This window comes from Ranitomeya variabilis, chromosome 4 (genome assembly GCF_051348905.1).
Source record: "Ranitomeya variabilis isolate aRanVar5 chromosome 4, aRanVar5.hap1, whole genome shotgun sequence".
NCBI lineage: Eukaryota > Metazoa > Chordata > Amphibia > Anura > Dendrobatidae > Ranitomeya > Ranitomeya variabilis.
The window spans coordinates 666499940-666521784 of NC_135235.1; the positions used below are offsets into that span (position 1 = coordinate 666499940).

General features: G+C 45.1%; 2 protein-coding genes across 2 annotated transcripts in view; both read right to left on the minus strand.

Annotated features, from left to right (window-relative positions):
* The window catches only part of LOC143766246 (uncharacterized), a 188456-nt gene that overhangs the window by 117729 nt on the left and 48882 nt on the right, over positions 1-21845 (minus strand). The window lies entirely within an intron of this gene.
* LOC143767055 (uncharacterized) lies at positions 8601-9943 on the minus strand (the record flags this gene model as incomplete). Its single annotated transcript, XM_077255075.1, has 1 exon — positions 8601-9943. A coding segment is annotated over one exon (1017 nt), but the record flags the coding sequence as incomplete, so codon positions are not given.

Below are 21845 nucleotides of genomic sequence, written 5' to 3' on the forward strand. Positions count from 1 at the left end.
TCTATAAGCCCACTAGAAAAACCCCTTAGAGTTAGTAAGTGCCTCTCAAATTCCATACAGTCAGATTCATGCCTTTTACCCGAGGATGGAAAAACGGTCCCTGAGACAACAGGTTCTTGGTCTGAGGCAGGATCCAAGGGTCTGTAGTTGACATCGCCCTGAGCCAGGAGAACCATGGCCTTTTGGGCCAGAATGGGGCTACCAACAGAACTCTTGCCCCCTCCTCCCTTATTTTTCTTATTACTATAGGTAATAGATTCCATGGAGGGAATGCATAGGCTAGGTCGAATGTCCATGGCACCTGAAGGGCATTGAATATGTCGGGGTTGTCCAGTCTGCAAAGGGAGGCAAAAGTTTTGACCTGACGGTTGGACCTTGTTGCGAATAGGTCTATATGAGGTACTCCCCATCGGTCTGTTATCAACCTGAAAATCTTTCTGCTGAGCATCCACTCCCCCTGATGAAGGGTATGGCGACTGAGGAAATCGGCACGAACGTTGTCTATGCTTCTGATGTGCACCGCTGATAAGGACAACAGATGACTTTCGGCTAAGGTCATGATGTCTGATGAGATTTCCATAAGATTTTCTGACCGTGTACCTCCTTGATGATTCAAATAGGCTACTGCCGAGGTGTTGTCTGAGAGGACCCTTGTGTGAGAGCCTCGTAGCTGGGGAAGAAAGTGGAGTAGGGAATAATATATGGCTTTTAATTCTTTTACATTAGAGGAATTAGCCAATTCTGATCTGGACCAAAGGCCCTGAACCACCTGATCTTCAAAATGTGCTCCCCAGCCTTCCGGACTAGCATCCGTGGTTACTATGGTAGAAGGGGTGATGACCCAAGGTACCCCCTCTGATAGATTTTCCCAATCTAACCACCATGTAAGGGAGTGTACTACCTCTGATGTAAAATAAATTGTTCGGTCTAAATGTCCCCTATTTTTAATGTCCTCCTGCAATATGAATTTCTGGAGCTGCCTGGTATGGAATTGTGCCCATTTAACCGCAGGGATACATGATGACAGTGAACCTAGCAATGACATGGCATTTCTCAGTGACATACTACATCTTTTGATTGCTAGGCCAACTTTGCCAATAATAGAAGACTTCTTATCATCAGGTAACCGACAAATTTGGTCCACTGAATCCAGAAGGAGTCCTAGGAATCTCTGACAAGTGACGGGTTGGAGTCTGGATTTTTCCCAGTTGACAATCCAGCCCAGCGTTTGTAAGGAAAACGCCACCTCCTCCAACCTTTGTTCACACTGGAAGGAGTTTTTTCCCACAATTAGTAGGTCATCCAGATATGGAATGACCAGAGTGTCCTTTAATCGCAGAAAGGACATTACCTCCAATAGCAATTTAGTAAAGACCCTAGGAGCCATAGATAGGCCAAAGGGCATTGCCCTATATTGTAAATGACGAATTTGCCCGTCTATAAATACTGCTACCCGAAGAAACTGCTGGTGTGACTGGTGTATAGGAAGATGGTAATACGCATCCTTAAGATCCAGTACTACCATGTAACAGTTTGGGAACAGATTTTTAATGGCTGATCGAATAGATTCCATTTTAAATGTTGTGGGTCTTATGAACGTGTTCAGTCTTCTCAAATTAAATATAGTTCTATAGGATCCGTCAGGTTTAGTAATCAGAAACAAGGGGGAGTAGAACCCCTTCCCTGTTTGAGATGACGGAACGTCTATTAAAACCCGTTTGGCAAGAAGGGACTTAATTTCTATTTCCAATGCTTCTTGCTGCAGACTGGATTTTAGGGAGGTGAGCAGGAAGGAATCCAGAGGTTTTCGGATAAAGTCTAGGGTGAGGCCTGAGGATATTAATTTTATGGCCCATGGATTAACAGTTATTTTATTCCACTGATTTATAAATCCTAGAAGTCTACCGCCCACTGGTGGAATAGGGTTCCCGGAATTTTTCAGCTGGTTTGAAGGGACGTTTGTTGAACAAATTGCCCTTTTGCCTGAACTCTTTGTTCCTCCATTCTTTAAAGCCTCCCTTTCTGCCAAATTATTATTATTATTATTATTTATTGTTATAGCGCCATTTATTCCATGGCGCTTTACAAGTGAGGAGGGGTATACATAATAAAAACAAGTACAATAATCTTGAACAATACAAGTCATAACTGGTACAGGAGGAGTGAGGACCCTGCCCGCGAGGGCTCACAATCTACAAGGGATGGGTGAGAATACAGTAGGTGAGGATAGAGCTGATCGTGCAGCGGTTGGTTGATCGGTGGTTACTGCAGGTTGTAGGCTTGTCGGAAGAGGTGGGTCTTCAGATTCTTTTTGAAGGTTTCGATGGTGGGCGAGAGTCTGATGTGTTGTGGTAGAGGGTTCCAGAGTAGGGGTGATACGCGAGAGAAATCTTGTATACGATTGTGGGAAGAGGAGATAAGAGGGGAGTAGAGAAGGAGATCTTGTGAGGATCGGAGGTTGCGTGTAGGAAAGTACCGGGAGACGAGGTCACAGATGTAAGGAGGAGACAGGTTGTGGATGGCTTTGTACGTCATGGTTAGGGTTTTGTACTGGAGTCTCTGGGCAATGGGGAGCCAGTGAAGGGATTGACAGAGGGGAGAGGCCGGAGAATAGCGGGGGGACAGGTGGATTAGTCGGGCAGCAGAGTTTAGAATAGATTGGAGGGGTGCGAGAGTGTTTGAGGGGAGGCCACAGAGCAGGAGGTTGCAGTAGTCAAGACGGGAGATGATGAGGGCATGGACTAGGGTTTTTGCAGATTCTTGGTTGAGGAATGAACGGTCTTATGATGGCTTCCTGAATGCCCTTCTGTAAGAAGAAACAAAGGGATTAGGGAAGCCCTTTTTTCGCTCACCCGCCTTAGTGAGAATTTCATCCAACACGCTTCCAAAGAGGTACTCACCCTGACAGGGTATGGCACATAATTTGGATCTAGACTGGGCATCTCCCTTCCAGTTTTTTAGCCATAAAGCTCGGCGAGCAGTATTGGAGAGGCTAGCTGCCCTGGCCGCCAGGCGGAGAGAATCCACGGAGGCATCGGATATAAATGCCGCAGCACCTTTTATCAAGGGAATTGACGCACATAATTTCTCTCGAGAAACACCGCTTCTGATATTTTGGTCCAGATGCTCTAACCAAACCAGCATAGACCTACTGGTACATGTGGATGAGATTGCTGGCTTGAAAGCAGTGACACAGGCCTCCCATGATTTTTTAAGGAGTGCATCCGATTTCCTGTCCATGGGATCGGATAAGGAACCTGCATCCTCTACAGGTAAAGAGGAACGGCGAGATGTAGATGCTACTGCTGCATCGACTTTCGGTACTTTAGCCCAGGAATCCATATCCTCGTCATCAAAGGGGTAGCGTCTCTTGCAGGGTATTGGCACAAACCCCTTTTGCCCTTTACTCCATTGTTTTTTAACGAGGTCTTTTATGGCCCGATTTACTGGAAATACCTGGCCCTTCCGCTGAGAAAGACCAGCGAACATAAGTTCCTGTGGCGTTTGGGGTTCTTTTGATTCAGCCAACCCCATTGTACTTCTTACTGACTTAATTAAGTTATTAACAGAATAGTAGTCCAGCCGCACCCTTATTAATGAGATTTGAAAAATAACATCTCTATGGATATCAGGGTGCACGTCCTTACCAGGGGATCCATCCCGGTGTCCAAATCAAATATAAAAGAGGGACAGCACCACAGCAGTTGTGAAAAAGAAAAACCACGTTTTATTCCACCTCCTGCAACGTTTCGCTGTGGACCGAAACGTTGCAGGAGGTGGAATAAAACGTGGTTTTTCTTTTTCACAACTGCTGTGGTGCTGTCCCTCTTTTATATTTAATTAAGTTATTGACACCGTCAGTAGGAAAACAGACATAGTTCTGTTCCCCTGATGATTCAGACGATTGAGACACATCCGAATCCACCTCTCCACTCTCTGCTGACGTGTCTGCTTTAGGTGAGGACATTCTCCTACTCCTCTTTTCCACATTAACAGAGGGGCCCCCTCCTAACGACTGCAGCTCCTCACGAATAATAAGCCGTATCTCATTCATTTTGACAGACTCCTCCTGCCGCAAGGTGTTGTTTATACAGGCCTGACACAGCTTTTTAAGATAAGAGTCAGGCAGGGGCTCAGTACATATAGCACACTGTTTGTGCTTGGTTTTCCCCGTCCTCTTTGCCTAAAAACATAAGCAGAGGAATACTATAAGCTTTCTTGAAGCTATCAGACACTCACCCAGAAGCACATGTATATACCGGTTGCTGGGTTTGCCTGGCCTGGGGTGTGGAACGGGACGATCTCCCTCCTGATTTCACAGTGGAATCACTCCTCTTTGAGTGTCCACTATTCTTATTCCTGGTCTCACCACTGGGTACCAGTGGGTCCTTCATAGGGCGCACAGAGACTTCCTCTTGGGACGACATGATAGCGCGCTGTCTGTCCCGCTCATGTGCAATTTATAGTGCAGGATTTACACACACCCCCCTCTTTTTTTTTTTTACCTGATCCATTGGTGCAGCGTCAGGGGGACAAGGAGAAAACCGCCTAGAGGAAACCAACATGGCGGTTCCCCCGGAAATAGACTGCTGACCTCCTGGGTGCAGGGACCTACTTCCGTGATGCGGCTCCACTGCGCATGCGCCGGCGTCCCAGCCGGCCGCCTCTTCAAGCGCTACTTCTACCCATGTCGCCGCCATACCTGAGGGACTGGGGAAACAGCTGATGACCGCTCCACACACTCCGGAGGGTATCGTCACCTGGCTCCGGAAACCTGCACCTTTTAGGTAACTCGGTCGGCCCAGGCACACCGCATCACCGGTCGTCCCTTACAACGATGTCCCAGCAAGGAGATCGTTGTTTCTCCACCGACTATAACAGATGAGGGGGGAACCAGCAGGAACGCCCGACTCTGTTCACTCGCTCTGGAGCCCCTGTTGCTCAGCAGAGACGCACAGGCGGCATCCAGGCAAGTTTTCCTCTTGATATTAATTCAGAGAATCTTCTCTGTGGGTTCCCCTTTAGGAACAGGAAACCAACTGAGGAGCGAGGGGGGCCGCCCCTTTTATCTCTCTGTAGGTTTCCTGTTCCTAGGGGCGGATCCCCTCTCTCAGTGGGTGCTGTCGTGGCGAATAGAAAATATAATATGTGCATTGTGTCTTGTTTACTGTACATGTATATAGCTAATAAATAATAAAAAGAAAAAAATGGTATGGGGTCTCTGTCATATCTCTTAACCAGCTGAGGGAAAGCAGAGAGCTGGGGGCTGGTGTTATTATTCTGGGAAGGGGCCACTATCGATTTTCACCAATTGAGGACACGGGATCAATGCTCTGTTATTTCCAATACAGATGTTATGACAGAGGTCAGTGTATGGGCAGATACTGACAGCCAATCAGTGTGTAGTGGGAGGTGCCAGCTGTGCCTGTGAGATTTGATGCTAAAGCACTGGGAGCTGTCACTTTTGCTAGAGCTGCAGGTAATCACAATGGGTGCAGAGAATGAAGTGAAATTCAGGATGATAGAAACAGAAAACAAAATTTATAGGGGTGTTGTATATTACAATACAGCACAGATTAGCCTAAAAATGGTTTTTGGATTTCGGGTTTGGACCGCCTCTTTATATGCATCACAGGTTTGTCATTTTTTAGCGGTGTCTGCTTTATATATTTGCTCTTGTCCCAATACAGGACACAACCTGTTTCTTTACTTTTTGTTGCTGTTTTTTTTTGCTGATTTCCATCTCCCTTTCTTTATAGGGTCACTTAAGGCCCCGTCTCACATAGCGAGATCGCTAGCGAGATCGCTGCTGAGTCACAAGTTTTGTGACGCAACAGCGACCTCCATAGCGATCTCGCTATGTGTGACACGTACCAGCGATCAGGCCCCTGCTGCGAGATCGCTGGTCGTGTCGGAATGGCCTGGACCTTTTTTTGGTCGTTGAGGCCCCGCTGACATCGCTGAATCGGTGTGTGTGACACCGATCCAGCGATGTCTTCACTGGTAACCAGGGTAAACATCGGGTTACTAAGCGCAGGGCCGCGCTTAGTAACCCGATGTTTACCCTGGTTACCAGCGTAAATGTAAAAAAAACCAAACAATACATACTCGCCTTTCGGTGTCCAGGTCCCTTGCCGTCTGCTTCCTGCTCTCACTGAGATCCGGCCGTACAGTGAGAAGTGAGAGCGCAGCGGTGACGTCACTGCTGCGCTCTGCTCTCACTGTACGGCCGGATCTCAGTCAGAGCAGGAAGCAGACGGCAAGGGACCTGGACACCGAAAGGCGAGTATGTACTGTTTGTTTTTTTGGTAACCAGGGTAAACATCGGGTTACTAAGCGCGGCCCTGCGCTTAGTAACCCGATGTTTACCCTGGTTACCCGGGTGCTGCAGGGGGACTTCGGCATCGTTGAAGACAGTTTCAACGATGCCGAAGTCGTTCCCCTGATCGTTGGTCGCTGGAGAGAGCGGTCTGTGTGACAGCTCCCCAGCGACCACACAGCGACTTACCAACGATCACGGCCAGGTCGTATCGCTGGTCGTGATCATTGGTAAATCGCTTAGTGAGACGGGGCCTTTAGGGCCAGATAGAGAGAGCTGATGTCCGAGCGAGGGCGCTATTTGCACAAATGTAGGCGGCCAACCTCCACAGCAAGGTAGGGAGACACCTTAATTGTGTCAATCTATGCTCCCTCTACCGTTTTTCAGACAAGCAGCTATAGTTTGGCCCTATATATTTGTCTGTATTATATTAAGGATTTTTAACTAATCTTGAATAAAAGTTATGTTTTATATGAATTATCTGTGACAAAATGTTTAAGTCGGTGATGCTCTTGCTTTTCTTACACTTGCAAATCAAAAATCGGTGAATCATGGAATAAGGAGCATAGTCAGCCCCTGGAGCTGAACATTTACATACTACTACCCATGATGAACTTCACTACATGAGAATTTCTGCTAAATTTTAATAAAATTTCAGATATTTTCAGAAATAAATTTAAGTTGACATATTTTGTGTTTAACACCAACAGAGTACAATGTATTTCGAAAAATGAATCTCAGAATAACTGGGATATTTAGAAGCATTTTTAAAGTTGTTACCATACGAAAGACACATCAGATTTGAAAAATGGGACCTGGCTACGAAAGATAAAATTGCCTGACACTAAAAGCTTAATATTTTTTGGCAACAGATCAAGTCCTGTAGGTTGCAGGGATATGAGTAGATTATTCAGAATCCACAGCTGATTAAAAGTAAATATCAGGGACTTTAAAAAAAAAAAAAAGAGGCATGTAGTTGATAACAGAGGCAACTACCTGTCTGTTGTACCCGGCACCGATCATTGACTGCTCCTACCAGAGATTCAGCTGCTCCCTGACAGGGCAGGACTACTCGTGTCATATTGATTGAGAGTTGGCTTCCCCCAATTAGGCATCAGCTAGCTGGCTGTCAATCTGCATTACATCAGTAGTTCCCCTCTGTCAAGAGGAAGAGAAGAGAAAGTGCTGCTCTGGTGACAGGGAGTAGCTGAATCTCTGGCATTATGTCACAGGTGTTTCAGAGGCTGCATACAGTCGCTCAGCATCAGGCTGCAGAAGGTCTCTGCATTTGGCTTTGCAGATGCCTTCTTAATCCTTCTAACTCTTGATCCCAGTGGCAACCTCCCTCCGGCTCTAAATGACACACCTGGACTTGGGTGTTTATATACTCCCTTTCTGCTTCTGAGAATCTCCAATTACATTCACATTTCTCCCTTCTGAAGGTTTGGGGCTATAGCAGTCAGCTATCTTCCTCTCTGGTGCTGTTAGAGGATGTTTGGTGTTATCTGAGTCTGCTCAGAATAAGTGTTCCCCTTGTTCATCTACTCTGTCTTTAGTTGTAGTAGGGACAGACTATCATATTTCTCCCTTGTGAAGGCTTGGAGCTATAGCAGTCAGCTATCTTCCTCTCAGGTGCTGTTAGAGGATGTTTGGTGTTATCTGAGACTGCTCAGAATAAGTGTTCCCCTTGTTCGTCTACCCTGTCTTTAGTTGCAGTAGGGACAGATTAGTGTCACCTCATCCTCTCCCTAACAAGGGCCTATCGCTAACGGTCAGGCAGGGATTACGTTCCTGCTCGGCGATAGGTGTAGAACCTATATAGGGACGTTTTAGGGCAGAGAGGGTGATTTTAGATCTGCCTAGGGGGTCTCCACTCCCCACGTCCCTAGTGTTGGGCTCCCCCCTTTCTGTTCCCCTTGTGTTGCACTTAGTCTTCCCACATTACAACTAAAGACAGAGAGGGTAGATGAACAAGGGGAACACTTATCTTGAGCAGACTCAGAGAGATAACACCAAACGTCCTCCAACAGCACCAGAGAAGAAGTTAGCCGACTGCTATAGCTTCAAGCCTTCACAAGGGAGAAATGTGAATATCACCGGCGATTCCCAGAAGCAGACTGGAAGTCTATAAACACCTAGGTCCAGGTGTGTCAATTAGAGCCGGAGGGAGGTTGCCACTGGGTCAAAGAATTAGGATTAAGAAGGTGTCTGCAAAGCCAAACGCAGAGAATTCTGCAGCCAGATGCAGAGCGACTGTCTGCAGCATCTGACATACCCGTGACACAGGAGTGGTCAATGACTGATACTGGGTAGAACAGACAGGTAGTTGCCTCTGTTAGCAACTACATGCTTTTTTTAAAGTCCCGGATATCCCCTTTAATATGATTGAGATGTGGCGAATTGGAAGGTCAAGTCAACATGTAACTGCATGGACACGAAACCCATGGCATGAAGCTCCTGACATCACACACTGTAGTTTTTGTGCTGATAATATTGCCAGATGAGTTTTTATCAGCTTCTGGCTGAGTTCCTAAATGCTTCCAAAAATGCATTCTACATAGCTAAAAACAAGAATTCAACAATTTTCAATAAAATATTTCTTATCTTCTAGATATGAGAATGGCTTTCTACCCTGTGAGTTTTCTGATGTTGGAGAAGATGTGATTTAATGGTAAAACATTCCCCACATTCTGAGCATGAAAATGACTTCTCCCTTGTATGAATTCTCCCATGTCTCACAAGATCTGATTTATTTGTAAAACATTTCCCACATTCTGAACATGAAAATGGCTTCTCCCCTGTGTGAATTCTCTGATGTCTTACAAGAACCGATTTATTTGTAAAACATTTCTCACATTCTGAACAAGAAAATGGCTTCTCCCCTGTGTGATTTGTTTGATGCTGAAGATGTGATTTGACAGCAAAACATTTCCTACATTCCGAACATGAAAATGGTTTATCCCCTGTGTGAATTTTTCTATGTCTTAGAAGAACTGATTTATCAGTAAAACATTTCCCACATTCTGAACAAGAAAATGGCTTCTCCCCTGTGTGAGTTCTTTGATGTTGAAGAAAACGTGATTTAAAGGTAAAACATTTTCCACATTCTGAACATGAAAATGACTTCTCTCTTATGTGAATTATTTGATGTGTAAGAAAATGTGATTTGAAGATAAATTTTTTCCCACATTCTAAACAAAAATATGGCGTCTCCCTTGTGTGAGTTTTCTGATGTGCAGCAAGATTTGATTTACCAGCAAAACATTTCCCACATTCCGAACAGGAAAAAGGCTTCTCTCCAGTATGAGTTCTTTGATGTATAAGAAGATGTGATTTGAAGGTAAAACACTTCCCACATTCTAAACAAGAATATGGCTTCTCCCCTGTGTGAGTTCTCAGGTGTCTGACAAGATCTGCTTTCTGATTAAAACATTTCCCACAATCTAAACATTGAACATTTTTCTCACCTGTGTGACTTCTCTGATGTAATATAAGTTTTGATCTACATAAAAAACTTTTCCCACATTCTGAACATGAATGTGTTTTTTCTGCTCTGTGAGTTTTTTCATGCTTAACAAGCTTTGATTTCAGGTTAAAATATCGCCCACACTCTGAACAAAAAGTTCAAATAGAGGAGAAAAGATTTTCTTGATGTGTAATAAAAGACGTTCGGAAGGAAAAAGCTTTTCCATATTCTGAGCATGAAAATGGCTCCTCTGGTGTAAAAGCACTTTGATTTTTAATGTCCCTTTTGTGAGTTTTATTTTTCTTAATAGTCTGTGATGAAGCAGAAGATAGGGCCTGTTTCATATGATCAGATGATTGATATTTGCGGTAAAGGGATGATGGTAAATCTGGGATAATGGGATACACTTGATTTGTAACCCGTGTGTTATCAAGTTCCTCTGATTTAAAAAATGAAGATGTCAGCTGTCTCTCTGATCTCCTTTCATCTGCTAAAAATAAAATTAATTAATATTTTTTAGATTAAAAAAATCCTTAAAAATTACATTATTACAACATTCCTAATTAAAATGTACACAAAAATTAAATTGCAAGTTATGTAGCACAATTACATTTTTTCCACGAAACAGTTCACAACATATTAGTAGACCTCAGTTCAGGAACCAGTAGATCATGATGTTCAACTCTTTGTTCAATATGCCTACCATATATTGGAATAATAAGCCATAAAATAATGTTATGTAGGCACAAATTATACAAAAAAAGTCTACTCTGTCAAAGGAAAAACAGAGGTTTCCTCATCAATATTAGCTGAAAGACTCTTAAAAAGCAATAAGGCTTCCATAATCCAATCAAGGAAAATCCATGCGAGTGTAGGGGGGTGGTATGGTACCTCTTCTTCTCTTGTTACTCATCCCACATGTGTGATCTAAAGGTACCGTCACACTAAACGATATCGCTAGCGATTCGTGACGTTGCAGCGTCCTGGCTAGCGATATCGTTGAGTGTGACACGCAGCAGCGATCAGGATCCTGCTGTGATATCGCTGGTCGTTGAAGAAAGTTCAGAACTTTATTTGGTCGTCAGACCGGCGTGTATCGTCGTGTTTGACACCAAAAACAACGATACCAGCGATGTTTTACACTGGTAACCAGGGTAAACATCGGGTTGCTAAGCGCAGGGCCGCGCTTAGGAACCCGATGTTTACCCTGGTTACCAGTGTAAAATGTAAAAAACAAACAGTACATGCTCACCTTCGCATCCCCCGGCGTCCGCTTCCCACACTGACTGAGCGCCGGCCGCAAAGTGAAAGTACAGCACAGCTGTGACGTCACCGCTCTGCTGTTAGGGCCGGGCTCAGTCAGTGCAGGGAAGCAGACGCCGGGGGACGCGAATGTAAGTATGCAGTGTTTGTTTTTTTTACATTTTATGCTGGTAACCAGGGTAAACATCGGGTTACTAAGCGCGGCCCTGCTCTTAGCAACCCGATGTTTACCCTGGTTACCCGGGGACCTCGGCATCGTTGGTCACTGGAGAGCGGTCTGTGTGACAGCTCCCCAGCGACGCTGCAGCGATCGGCATCGTTGTCTGTATCGCTGCAGCGTCGCTAAGTGTGACGGTACCTTAATATACTGTAACTGTGTTGTGCATGTGAGTAAATGTTGTGACAGGATGACCACTAGGTGGCAGCAGCAGAAGGCACTAGAAGGGGACCAGTGGAAGACTACAAGCAGGCATGGGTTAACTTGGAGGAGCAAGTAGATAAGAACAGCAGCAGGAAGTCAGAGCAGTAGAGCCCGGGCAGCCATGTAGGAAGATTCCTGCCTCTTGTACCAGATTCAGTGGCTGGGAGTATCATCCTGAGGATGCCCCGTAGAGGCAAAGCAGCACTGCAGAAACAATGTGGACCAGTGATGGTGTAAGCACGCTCAAACAAGAGGCCAGTACTCGTTGAGTCAAGGGTCCACGCGAGTACAAGAGTACGGCAGCTTGAGGCCAAGACTGGGTCAAGACGGAGTGTGGACTGGTGCACAAGAAGAGTCAGCAGCTGAGGACTGAATAGCGGCTGTGGAGAAGGGATAGAATTCATATCTGAGTATCACAGCTTCCCAGGACAAGACTAGAGGTTCAGCAACTAGGACAGAGTGTGTGATGAATGTGAAGGACTGCCTGCTGCTTATACCCTGTGTCTGAAGATATTGCTACTGCTAAACTACAGCATGATATAAAACTATGTAAAGCAGTCAATACAAGAGAAGATAGTATTCTGCTACAGATGAGTCTGGACAAGTTGGAAACTTGGTCCGAAAGGTGTCAGATGCGGTTTAACAATGATAAATGTAAGGCTATACACATGGGAAGAAGGAATCAATATCACTATTACACACTGAACGGGAAACCACTGGGTAAATCTGACATGGAGAAGGACTTGGGGATCCTAGTTAATGATAAACTTACCTGGAGCAGCCAGTGCCAGGTAGCGACTGCCAAGGCAAACAGGATCATGGGGTGCATTAAAAGAAGTCTGAATACAAATGATGAGAGCATTATACTGCCTCTGTACAAATCTCTGGTAAGACCATACAATGTTTACTGTGTACAGTTTTGGGCACCGGTGCTCAGGAAGGATATAATGGAACTAGGGCGAGTACAAAGGAGGGCAACAAAATTAATAAAGGGGATGGGGGAACTACAATACCCAGATAGATTAGCAAAATTAGGATTATTTACCGTATATACTCGAGTATAAGCCGACCCTCTAATTTTGCCACAAAAAACTGGGAAAACTTATTGACTCGAGTATAAGCCTAGGGTGGAAAATGCAGCAGGTACCGGTGAAATTCAAAATTAAAAATAGATACTCCATACCGTTCATTATGGCCCCATAGATGCTCCACATAAAGCTGTGCCACATATAATGCTCTGCACCGTTCATTATGGCCCCATAGATGCTCCACATAAAGCTGTGCCACATATAATGCTCTGCACCGTTCATTATGGCCCCATAGATGCTCCACATAAAGCTGTGCCATATATACAATGCTCTGCACCGTTGCCCCATAGATAGCTGTGCCATATATAAAATGCTCTGCACCGTTACCCCATAGCTGTGCCATATATATATAATGCTCTGCACCGTTACCCCATAGCTGTGCCATATATATAATGCTCTGCACCGTTGCCCCATAGCTGTGCCATATATATAATGCTCTGCACCGTTGCCCCATAGCTGTGCCTTATATATAGTGCTCTGCACCGTTGCCACATAGATACTCCACATAAATCTATGCCATTGCTGCTGCTGCAATAAAAAAAAAAAAAACGCATACTCACCTCTCTTGCTTGCAGCTCCTCAGCGTCCCGTCCCGGCGTCTCTCTGCACTGACTGATCAGGCAGAGGGCGGCGCACACACTATATGCGTCATCGCGCCCTCTGACCTGAACAGTCAGTGAGGGAGAGACGCCGGGAAGATGGAGCGACGCCCGGCGTGTGGAACGAGGGAAGGTAAATATGACATACTTACCTGCTCCCGGCGTCCTGCTCCTTCCCCCAGACAGCTGGTCTTCGGTGCCGCAGCCTCTTCCTCTATCAGCGGTCACCGTTACCGCTTCATTAGAGAAATAACTAGGCGGCTCCGCCCCTATGGGAGTGGAGTCCATATTCATTTCTCTAATGAGCAGTCCCACGTGACCGCTCAGGGGAAGAGCTACGGTACCCGGAGACCGTGGGACGGGCAGGGGGAGCGTCAGGAACACCGGAACTAGGTGAGTATATGACAGTCCTCACCCGCCGACCCCACCACTGATCATGACTCGAGTATAAGCCGAGAGGGGCACTTTCAGCCCAAAAATTTGGGCTGAAAATCTCGGCTTATACTCGAGTATATACGGTCGTCTAGAAAAAAAGATGACTGAGGGGCGATCTAATATCCATGCGTAAGTGGGACAATACAATATCTCTCCGAGTATCTGTTTATTCCAAGGAAGGTGACGGTCACAAGGGGGCATTCTCTGCGTCTGGAGGAGAGAAGGTTTTTCCACCAACACAGAAGAGGATTCTTTACTGTTAGGGCAGTGAGAATCTGGAATTCCTTGCCTGAGGAGGTGGTGATGGCAACCTCAGTCGAGGGGTTCAAGAGAGGCCTGGATGTCTTCCTGAAGCGTAACAATATTGTATTTATTCTGACGGAATATAGGCTGAACTGGATGGACAAATGTCTTTTTTCAGCCTTGCTAAATATGTTACTAAACCTTCTTGTAATCTGTGCCTGAAAACATCTATTCTGCAAGTAAATTCTTCAGTTATAAAAGGCACTGAACATGTCATTGTCTGTCTCTTCGCCACCCTGGGAAGGAGAAGTGAACGTGGAACGGAGGTAACCAACCATATGGGAGTACCAGGACTTTATTTATCTTTTCATGTACAAGGTGCTGGGGTGCTCACTGACTGTTGCTTAGTGATCTCGCCCACTACTACAACCCTGTGACACCTTGTTACACTTCCAAAGCCAAATGTCCTCACTTCTGAGTGTTTTTCAAACACTGATAGTATCTATGTTTGGCACTGCAGAAGTAGGAAGAACCCACAAAAAATTTACAGAGTACATGTCTTCAGAAGCACAATCTGGGCACTATGTGTTGGGTATTAAAATGACATAATTGTGTGTTAATTTCCAGTCAAATTCTTGAGAAATTGCAAAATAAATTGTGGGGTCTATTTTTTCTATGATACTTTGTGAAAATGAAAAAATAAACTCAGGGCTACATCAACATTTTAGTGAAAAAAAAAAGAATTTGTATTTTATGCATATTTTGTTATTATGAGAAGTGCAATTTTCTAGAATCTAGACCCCTCCAAGTCACTTTAAAAGTGATTTGGTCCCCGAAAAATAGATTTTGTAAATTTCCTTAATATATTTGGAAGTTAAGATTTTATGTTCAAGTCTTTTCTAATATCCTAAATAATATATGGATATTTGAAAAATGCTGTTGTTGTAAAGAAGAAATATGGTACAATGTATTAACCAAACATATATCAATGTCTAATTCTTTTAAATTATTGGCAAACTTCAGATTTAAAAAAATAAATAAAAGCAAAACAAATTAATCTTAAAATTACAACTAACAAAGTACAATGTTTCACAGAAAAATAAAAAAAGACTCAAATTTCAGAAATACTGATATCAGGTGAACCATTACAAAGTTATCACCACATCATCACATTAAAGCCGGCACCTCTGCATGGTTCCCCTTCCCCCTCCATGCAGGGATGCCGAGACACGAACTGACTTCCGGCAGAGCACCTAGTGTGCGCGAACACCTGCTCTTAAAGGGGTAACGTGCACATCGTAAATGCCCCCAACCAATAGCTGGGAGGCATCTAGTACAGAAGGCACCCTCACCAGGGAGGTGCCTGAGCAAACTCAATAGTACCCTGAGTAGAGTGCATGTGCAACTGTATGTTGCAAGGCCCCTCGTCCTAGTATCCCATTTAATGAGAATGAACCTGAACCCCTGGCATCACGCATGTGTCAGAGGCTGCAGACCATTGCACTGCATCTGTCTGCAGAAGGTTGCAGTTGTTTGCTTTGCAGACTGGTGGCCACCTTTCCTAGTGCTAATGACCACACCTGGGCGTTTATAACTCCCTACTTCCTGTAGGGAGGATCGGGAGTAATTTCCTATTTTTGCACTTCTCTGTTGAAGCTTGGAGCTGTAGAATTCTACTACCATCCTCCTGGAGTTTGGAGAACATCAGCATCAAGCTAAGTGTCTCCCTGGTTTCCTTTATCCTTACTGTCTTTAGTGTTAGTGGCATTGACTAGCGTTCATCCTGTTCTTCCCGAAGCAAGGCTTTTCGCCAAGGTTAAACAGGGACTAGGTATGCTGTTCGGCAACAGGTACAGAACCTGTACACCAACAGTAGGACAGACAGGATGACGTTAGATCAGTCTACAGGTCTCCACTTCCCCCTTCCCTAGTGTTTGGTTCCCCTTCCCTAATCCCTTTGTGTCGCCCTTAGTCTGTTCTACACTGTGTGTAACACCTGGTTTTTGTGTTGCCAGGGCTTGTACCTGACCCACTGGTCCTTGTGTGGCCAGGGGCCAAAACCGTACCCAGCAGTCCCTGAGCCCTGAGAAGTTGCATCGGCGGCCCCAGAATCCTGAAGCCACACTGGCGGTCCCTAAACCCTGAGAAGCCGCACCAGCGGTAACTAAACCCTGAGGACACTCAAACGGTACCTGAACCCTGAAACTGTTCCGTTGGTACTTGAACCTGCAGCTGTGTCAGTCTGGTTAGAGTTCCTGTGTCTGTTCTGTCTGAGCCTATTCCAGTATTCGAATCCAGTCCTGTCTGTGACTCAGTGTCAGTATGCGTTCGGTCAGAGAACCCAGAACTGGAGTAGTCTGAACAGAGTCCGAATCCTTCCTGTCAGTGACTCAGAGTCCTCTGTGAGCGAACCTGACCCTTGGGGTCAGCAGCCACAGTACCTGGGACTGCCTAGGGGTGGTACCTATTGGCTACCTGCAGCTCAAGCCTCACTCCACCTCAGGAGCTCCAGTGAAATCCAGTTAGCCGCTTAGCCATGTCCCTCCAAGGTAAGCCCGGCCCTGTGGCACAGTGGGTCCACGAACCACGTGCGCTATCACCTTCAGACGTTACCCACTTAAAAGTGACACAGATTTTAAAGATGGGGCCCGGTTAGGAGCAGAAATCTTGCTGTGGGAAGTGGTTAAATCAGAGTATTTTGGGCACTAACTACTTAGACAAAAACTGAATATAAACAATAACACGTCTACTGAAATGATCAAGCTCAACAGTTTTCAAAGTCAATAATTTAGTAACTAGTGGATAAACATCTCTGCAATAATTAGAGTATGTGGCTCTTTGAAATCTAAACTATTTTAGGCAGGGCCGTATTTGCCACTAGGCACTGGAGGGCACATGCCTGGGGCGCAAGGCTGCAGGGGGCAGCACCAAGACAGGGAAGAATTTTTTTTTAATTTTTTTTTTTTTTTTTAAACTTCCCATCCGTTAGATATTCCAGGAAATATGTTGTCTTTTCGGAGGAGGAGGGGGCGCACATCCATATTCACCTCGATGCAGGGAGCCGACTGACCCAGGAAGTAGTGGCGCCGCAACTTCCGGGGTGGGTCAGAGAGGTTCCTGCATCCAAGGTGCTGCAGCGTCTGTGCATGTGAGGAGGACACAAGAACAGGTGAGCTGAAGTTGGAGGGGGGAGGCTGGTGCTGCTACATACTGGTGAACAGAGGAGGCCGGTGCTGCTATATACTGGTGAACAGGGGAGGCCGATGCTGCTACATACTGGTGAACAGAGGAGGCCGGTGCTGCTATATACTGGTGAACAGGGGAGGCTGGAGCTGCTATATACTGGTGAACAGGGGAGGCTGGAGCTGCTATATACTGGTGAACAGGGGAGGCTGGTGCTGCTATATACTGGAGCTACTGTATACTCGTAAACAGGGGAGGCTGGAGCTGCTGTATACTGGTGAACAGGGGAGGCTGGAGCTGCTGTATACTGGTGAACAGGGGAGGCTGGAGCTGCTGTATACTGGTGAACAGGGGAGGCTGGAGCTGCTGTATACTGGTGAACAGGGGAGGCTGGTGCTGCTATATACTGGTGACAGGAGAGGCTGGTGCTATACGGGCTGGGGATTTGGGGGAGGCTGACGCTTTAGAATGGGGATAGGGTGCATATTCCTATAGAATAGTTTTTATTGGCGCTATAAATTTAAATCACTTCATTTAATATGCAAATGAGGGTGTTTTGCAGCACTCTCGTATTTGCATACTAAAGCTTGTCTTTATTGTCAGCGCTCAGTTAGCAAAAGTGAGTGCTGCAAGTCTGCGCTTACTCACTAAGGCTGGTTTTACACTTGTGTTTTTTTCAACTCAGGCAAAATCAGGTTTTCAGCCAAACTCTGATCCTTTCAGGATCCAGTTTTTTGTCTATTCACTTTAATGGTGTCAGGAAGCAACCTGAAGTAACCGGATTCTACCTGACACCATTTAAGTGAGTGGGCAAAAACTGGATCCTGAAAGGATCATGATTTGGGTGAAAAACCTGATTTTGCCTGATTTGATAAAAAAAATGCAAGTGTGAAACCAGCGACACTGGATGAGTGCACCAGCGCACTCCAAGTGTCAGTATGGGTGCACACAATGTGGCTGCAGGTTCGCTCTGACACCTGCTACTTGTCTACTCTTGGCTTCCCTTTGAACACCTTCAGTAAAGAGGAGGGGTGAATGAGCAGACAGCACATCTCTATATCACTAGGCCTCTCCTCAATGAAGCAATGGTTAGGTCACCTATTTTAATCTTTTGATGACTTTGAAAAGCTGAAGGTGTTAAAAATACGCTCAAAAGACTGAACCTGTGAGCAGCAAGTGCAGACATTCATTCTTTTATTATTTAATTAACAATTTTAACCCTTTTCTGACCTCGGACGGGATAGTACGTCTGAGGTCAGATACCCCGCTTTGATGCAGGGCTCCGGCGGCGAGCCCACATAAAAGCCAGGACACGTCAGCTGTTTTGAACAGCTGACATGTGCCCGCAATAGCGGCGGGTGAAATCGCTGTCAAACGCAGACAGCGGCATTTATCCGGCGCTTCCGGCTGGAAATGAGCGCATCGCTGACCCCCGTCACATGATCGGGGGTCAGAGATGCTTCTGTATAGTAACCATAGAGGTCCTTGAGACCTCTATGGTTACTGATCCCCGGTAGCTGTGAGCGCCACCCTGTGGTCGGCGCTCATAGCACACCTGCATTTCTGCTGCATAGCAGCGATCTGATGATAGCTGCTATGTAGCAGAGGCGATCGAGTTGTGCCAGAGGCTATTGAAGCATGGCAAAAGTGAAAAAAAAATAAATAAAAAAAAAATGTAAAAAAAAAAAAAAAGTTTAAATCACCCCCCTTTCACCCTATTCAAAATAAAAAAAAAAAATAAAAAACACATATTTGGTATCGCCGCATTCAGAATCGTCCTATCTATCAATAAAAAAAAGCATTAACCTGATCACTAAACAGCGTAGCGAGAAAAAAATTCGAAACCCCAGAATTAAGTTTTTTTGGTCCCCGCGACATTGCATTAAAATGCAATAACGGGCGATCAAAAGAACGTATCTGCACCGAAATGGCATAATTAAAAACGCCAGCTCGGCACGCAAAAAATAAGCCTTCACCCGACCCCAGATCCCGAAAAATGGAGACGCTACAGGTATCGGAAAATGGCACAATTTTTTTTTTTTTTAAGCAAAGTTTGGAATTTTTTTTCACAACTTACATAAAAAATAACCTAGTCATGTTAGGTGTCTATGAACTCGTACTGACCTGGAGAATCATAATGGCAGGTCAGTTTTAGCATTTAGTGAACCTAGCAAAAAAGCAAAACAACCAACAAGTGTGGGACTGCACATTTTTTGCAATTTCACCGTACTTGGAATTTTTTTCCCGTTTTCTAGTACACGACATGCTAAAACCAATGAGGTCGTTTAAAAGTACAACTTGTTTCGCCAAAAATAAGCCCTCACATGGCCATATTGACGGAAAAATAAAAAAAGTTATGGCTCTGGGAAGGAGGGGAGCGAAAAACTAACACGGAAAAACGGAAAATCCCAAGGTCATGAAGGGGTTAAAGAATTTTACAGAGTAGATCTGCCTTATATAGATGTCGTGTGCACAGACTCAGTGTGTGACGTTATTAAGGGGCGCGACCACGAAAAGTGCCTAGGGCAGCATGAAGGCCAAACACGGCCCTGATTTTAGGGGACAATATTTTTGTCAGATGATAACATATTGCACATCACACAAACATTTTAGTTGTAGTTACATGCGATGATTTCAGGCCACTAAACGAGTGTGATCAATAATATTGAAGTCATTCGCCGCTTGTTTCCCGGCCTCTTTACACTGGCCGAGGAATAATGATGAGGACAGAATGATCACCAGTAGATCAATCTGTCCACATACAGTATCATCTTAGCAGCATATCTGCAGCTTTCACTGGGTGATGTGCTGATGAGAACAATGATTTTTGTTCCGGCATAACCAATCCAATCACTTGATGAAAATCCTGCACTTTGCACTCCCCCTAGTCCTCCATACAGTATAATACACCCCCATAGTCCTCCATATAGTATAATACACCCCCATAGTCCTCCATATAGTATATAATAGACTCCCCATAGTCCTCCATATAGTATAATACACTCCCTATAGTCCTCCATAGAGTATAATACACTCCCCATAGTCCTCCATAGAGTAGAATACACTCCCCATAGTCCTCCATAGAGTAGAATATACTCCCCATAGTCCTCCATAGAGTATAATGCAGTCCCCATATACTATATGAGGTCAGAATTATATTCTATAACGCAACCCCCACATAGAATATAATGAAGTCGCCCATAGAATATAATGCAGTCCTACAGTATTATGACCACCATGTACTCACTCACTGATATATACCGTATTCATGGGCGTGGAGAGCAGTGAATATTCATTCCCTTTAGTAACGGGCAAGTGATTGCCCAGCAGCAGGAAGCCTGCAGCTGCGGCTACTGTGCCTGCTATTAAAGTGAAATGAATATTCACTGCTCTCCACTCCTATAGTCCCTTCCATATCCCGGCGCCGGCTACAGTGCATAGAAGTAGGAGCGACTATGGGCGTGCGGAGCAGCGAATATGAATTTCTCTTTAACAGTGGGCACAGGCTTTAGCCACAGTAGTCGGCTCTTGCCACCTGTCACCCGTTGCTCCTGCTTCACTGGCACCGGGCGGGCCCTCAACTCACGGGCCCCATAGCAGCTGCATGGTGTGCTGCTATTAGTGACACGCCACTAGCTGGGGGCAGGGGCGGACACTAATAGCCTGGGGCCCCTGTTCAAGAAATGCAGCATCAATAGTAAAAACATATAATGTTAAAAATAATAATAAAAAAAACATATTCTCACCTTCCGGCTTCCGCGGCAGCCTTTCCCGCGCCTCGCGATGCTCCGGTCCCAAGAATGCATTGCGGCAACGACCCGTGATGACGTAGCGGTCTCGAGAGACCGCTACATCATCTTGGGTTATTGCTGCAAGGCATTACTGGGAACGGAGCATCGCTAAAGGCCTGGGCTGGATACGGGGGCCGCCGGAAAGGGAGTATATAACTATTTTTTATTAGCAGGGATATGGTGCCCACATTGCTATACACTGTGTTCCAAATTATTATGCAAATAATATTTCCTCATATTTTCTCTAAATTACCTATCTGAATTGCAGTGATTGTTATTTTCCAGTCATGTTTTGGAACAAACTGCCTATGAAAACAGTATCTTTTTAAAAAAAATAAACACTCAAAATGCATGTTCCAAATTATTATGCACAGCAGAGTTTTCAACCTTTTTTTTTTATTTTGAACAAAAAAATGGTCAATTGTGAAGTTATAAGCATTATCAGCTTATTACAAAATGAAATCAAACAGTTTTCAAGTGAAAACTTTATTCTAGGTGATGTTACATTTGCACGTAGGACCACTTGTTCAAAAGAAGCTTCTGAACCCTCTCGTCCATTGAATTTGTCAGTTTTTGGATGGTTTCTGCTTCAATTGTTTTGCATGTGGACAGAATACCCTCCCAGAGCTGTTGCTTAGATGTGAACTGCCTCCCGCCATCATAGACACTCCTTTTGATGATGCTCCAGAGGTTCTCAGTGGGGTTGAGGTCAGGGGAAGATGGTGGCCACACCATAAGTTTGTCCTCTTTTATGCCCATAGCAGCCAGAGATGCAGATGTGTTTTTTGCAGCATGAGACGGTGCATTATCATGCATGAAAATGATCTTGCTGCGGAAAGCACGGTTCTTCCTCTTGAACCATGGCAGGAAGTGTTGTTTTAGAAACTCCACATAGATTATGAAGTTCATCTTTACCCCTTCAGGGATCATAAAGGGGCCGACAATCTCTCTCCCCATAATTCCAGCCCAAAACATTACTCCACCTCCTCCTTGTTGGCGCTTTAGCCATGTTTTCATGGGGTGTCCATCCTCCACTC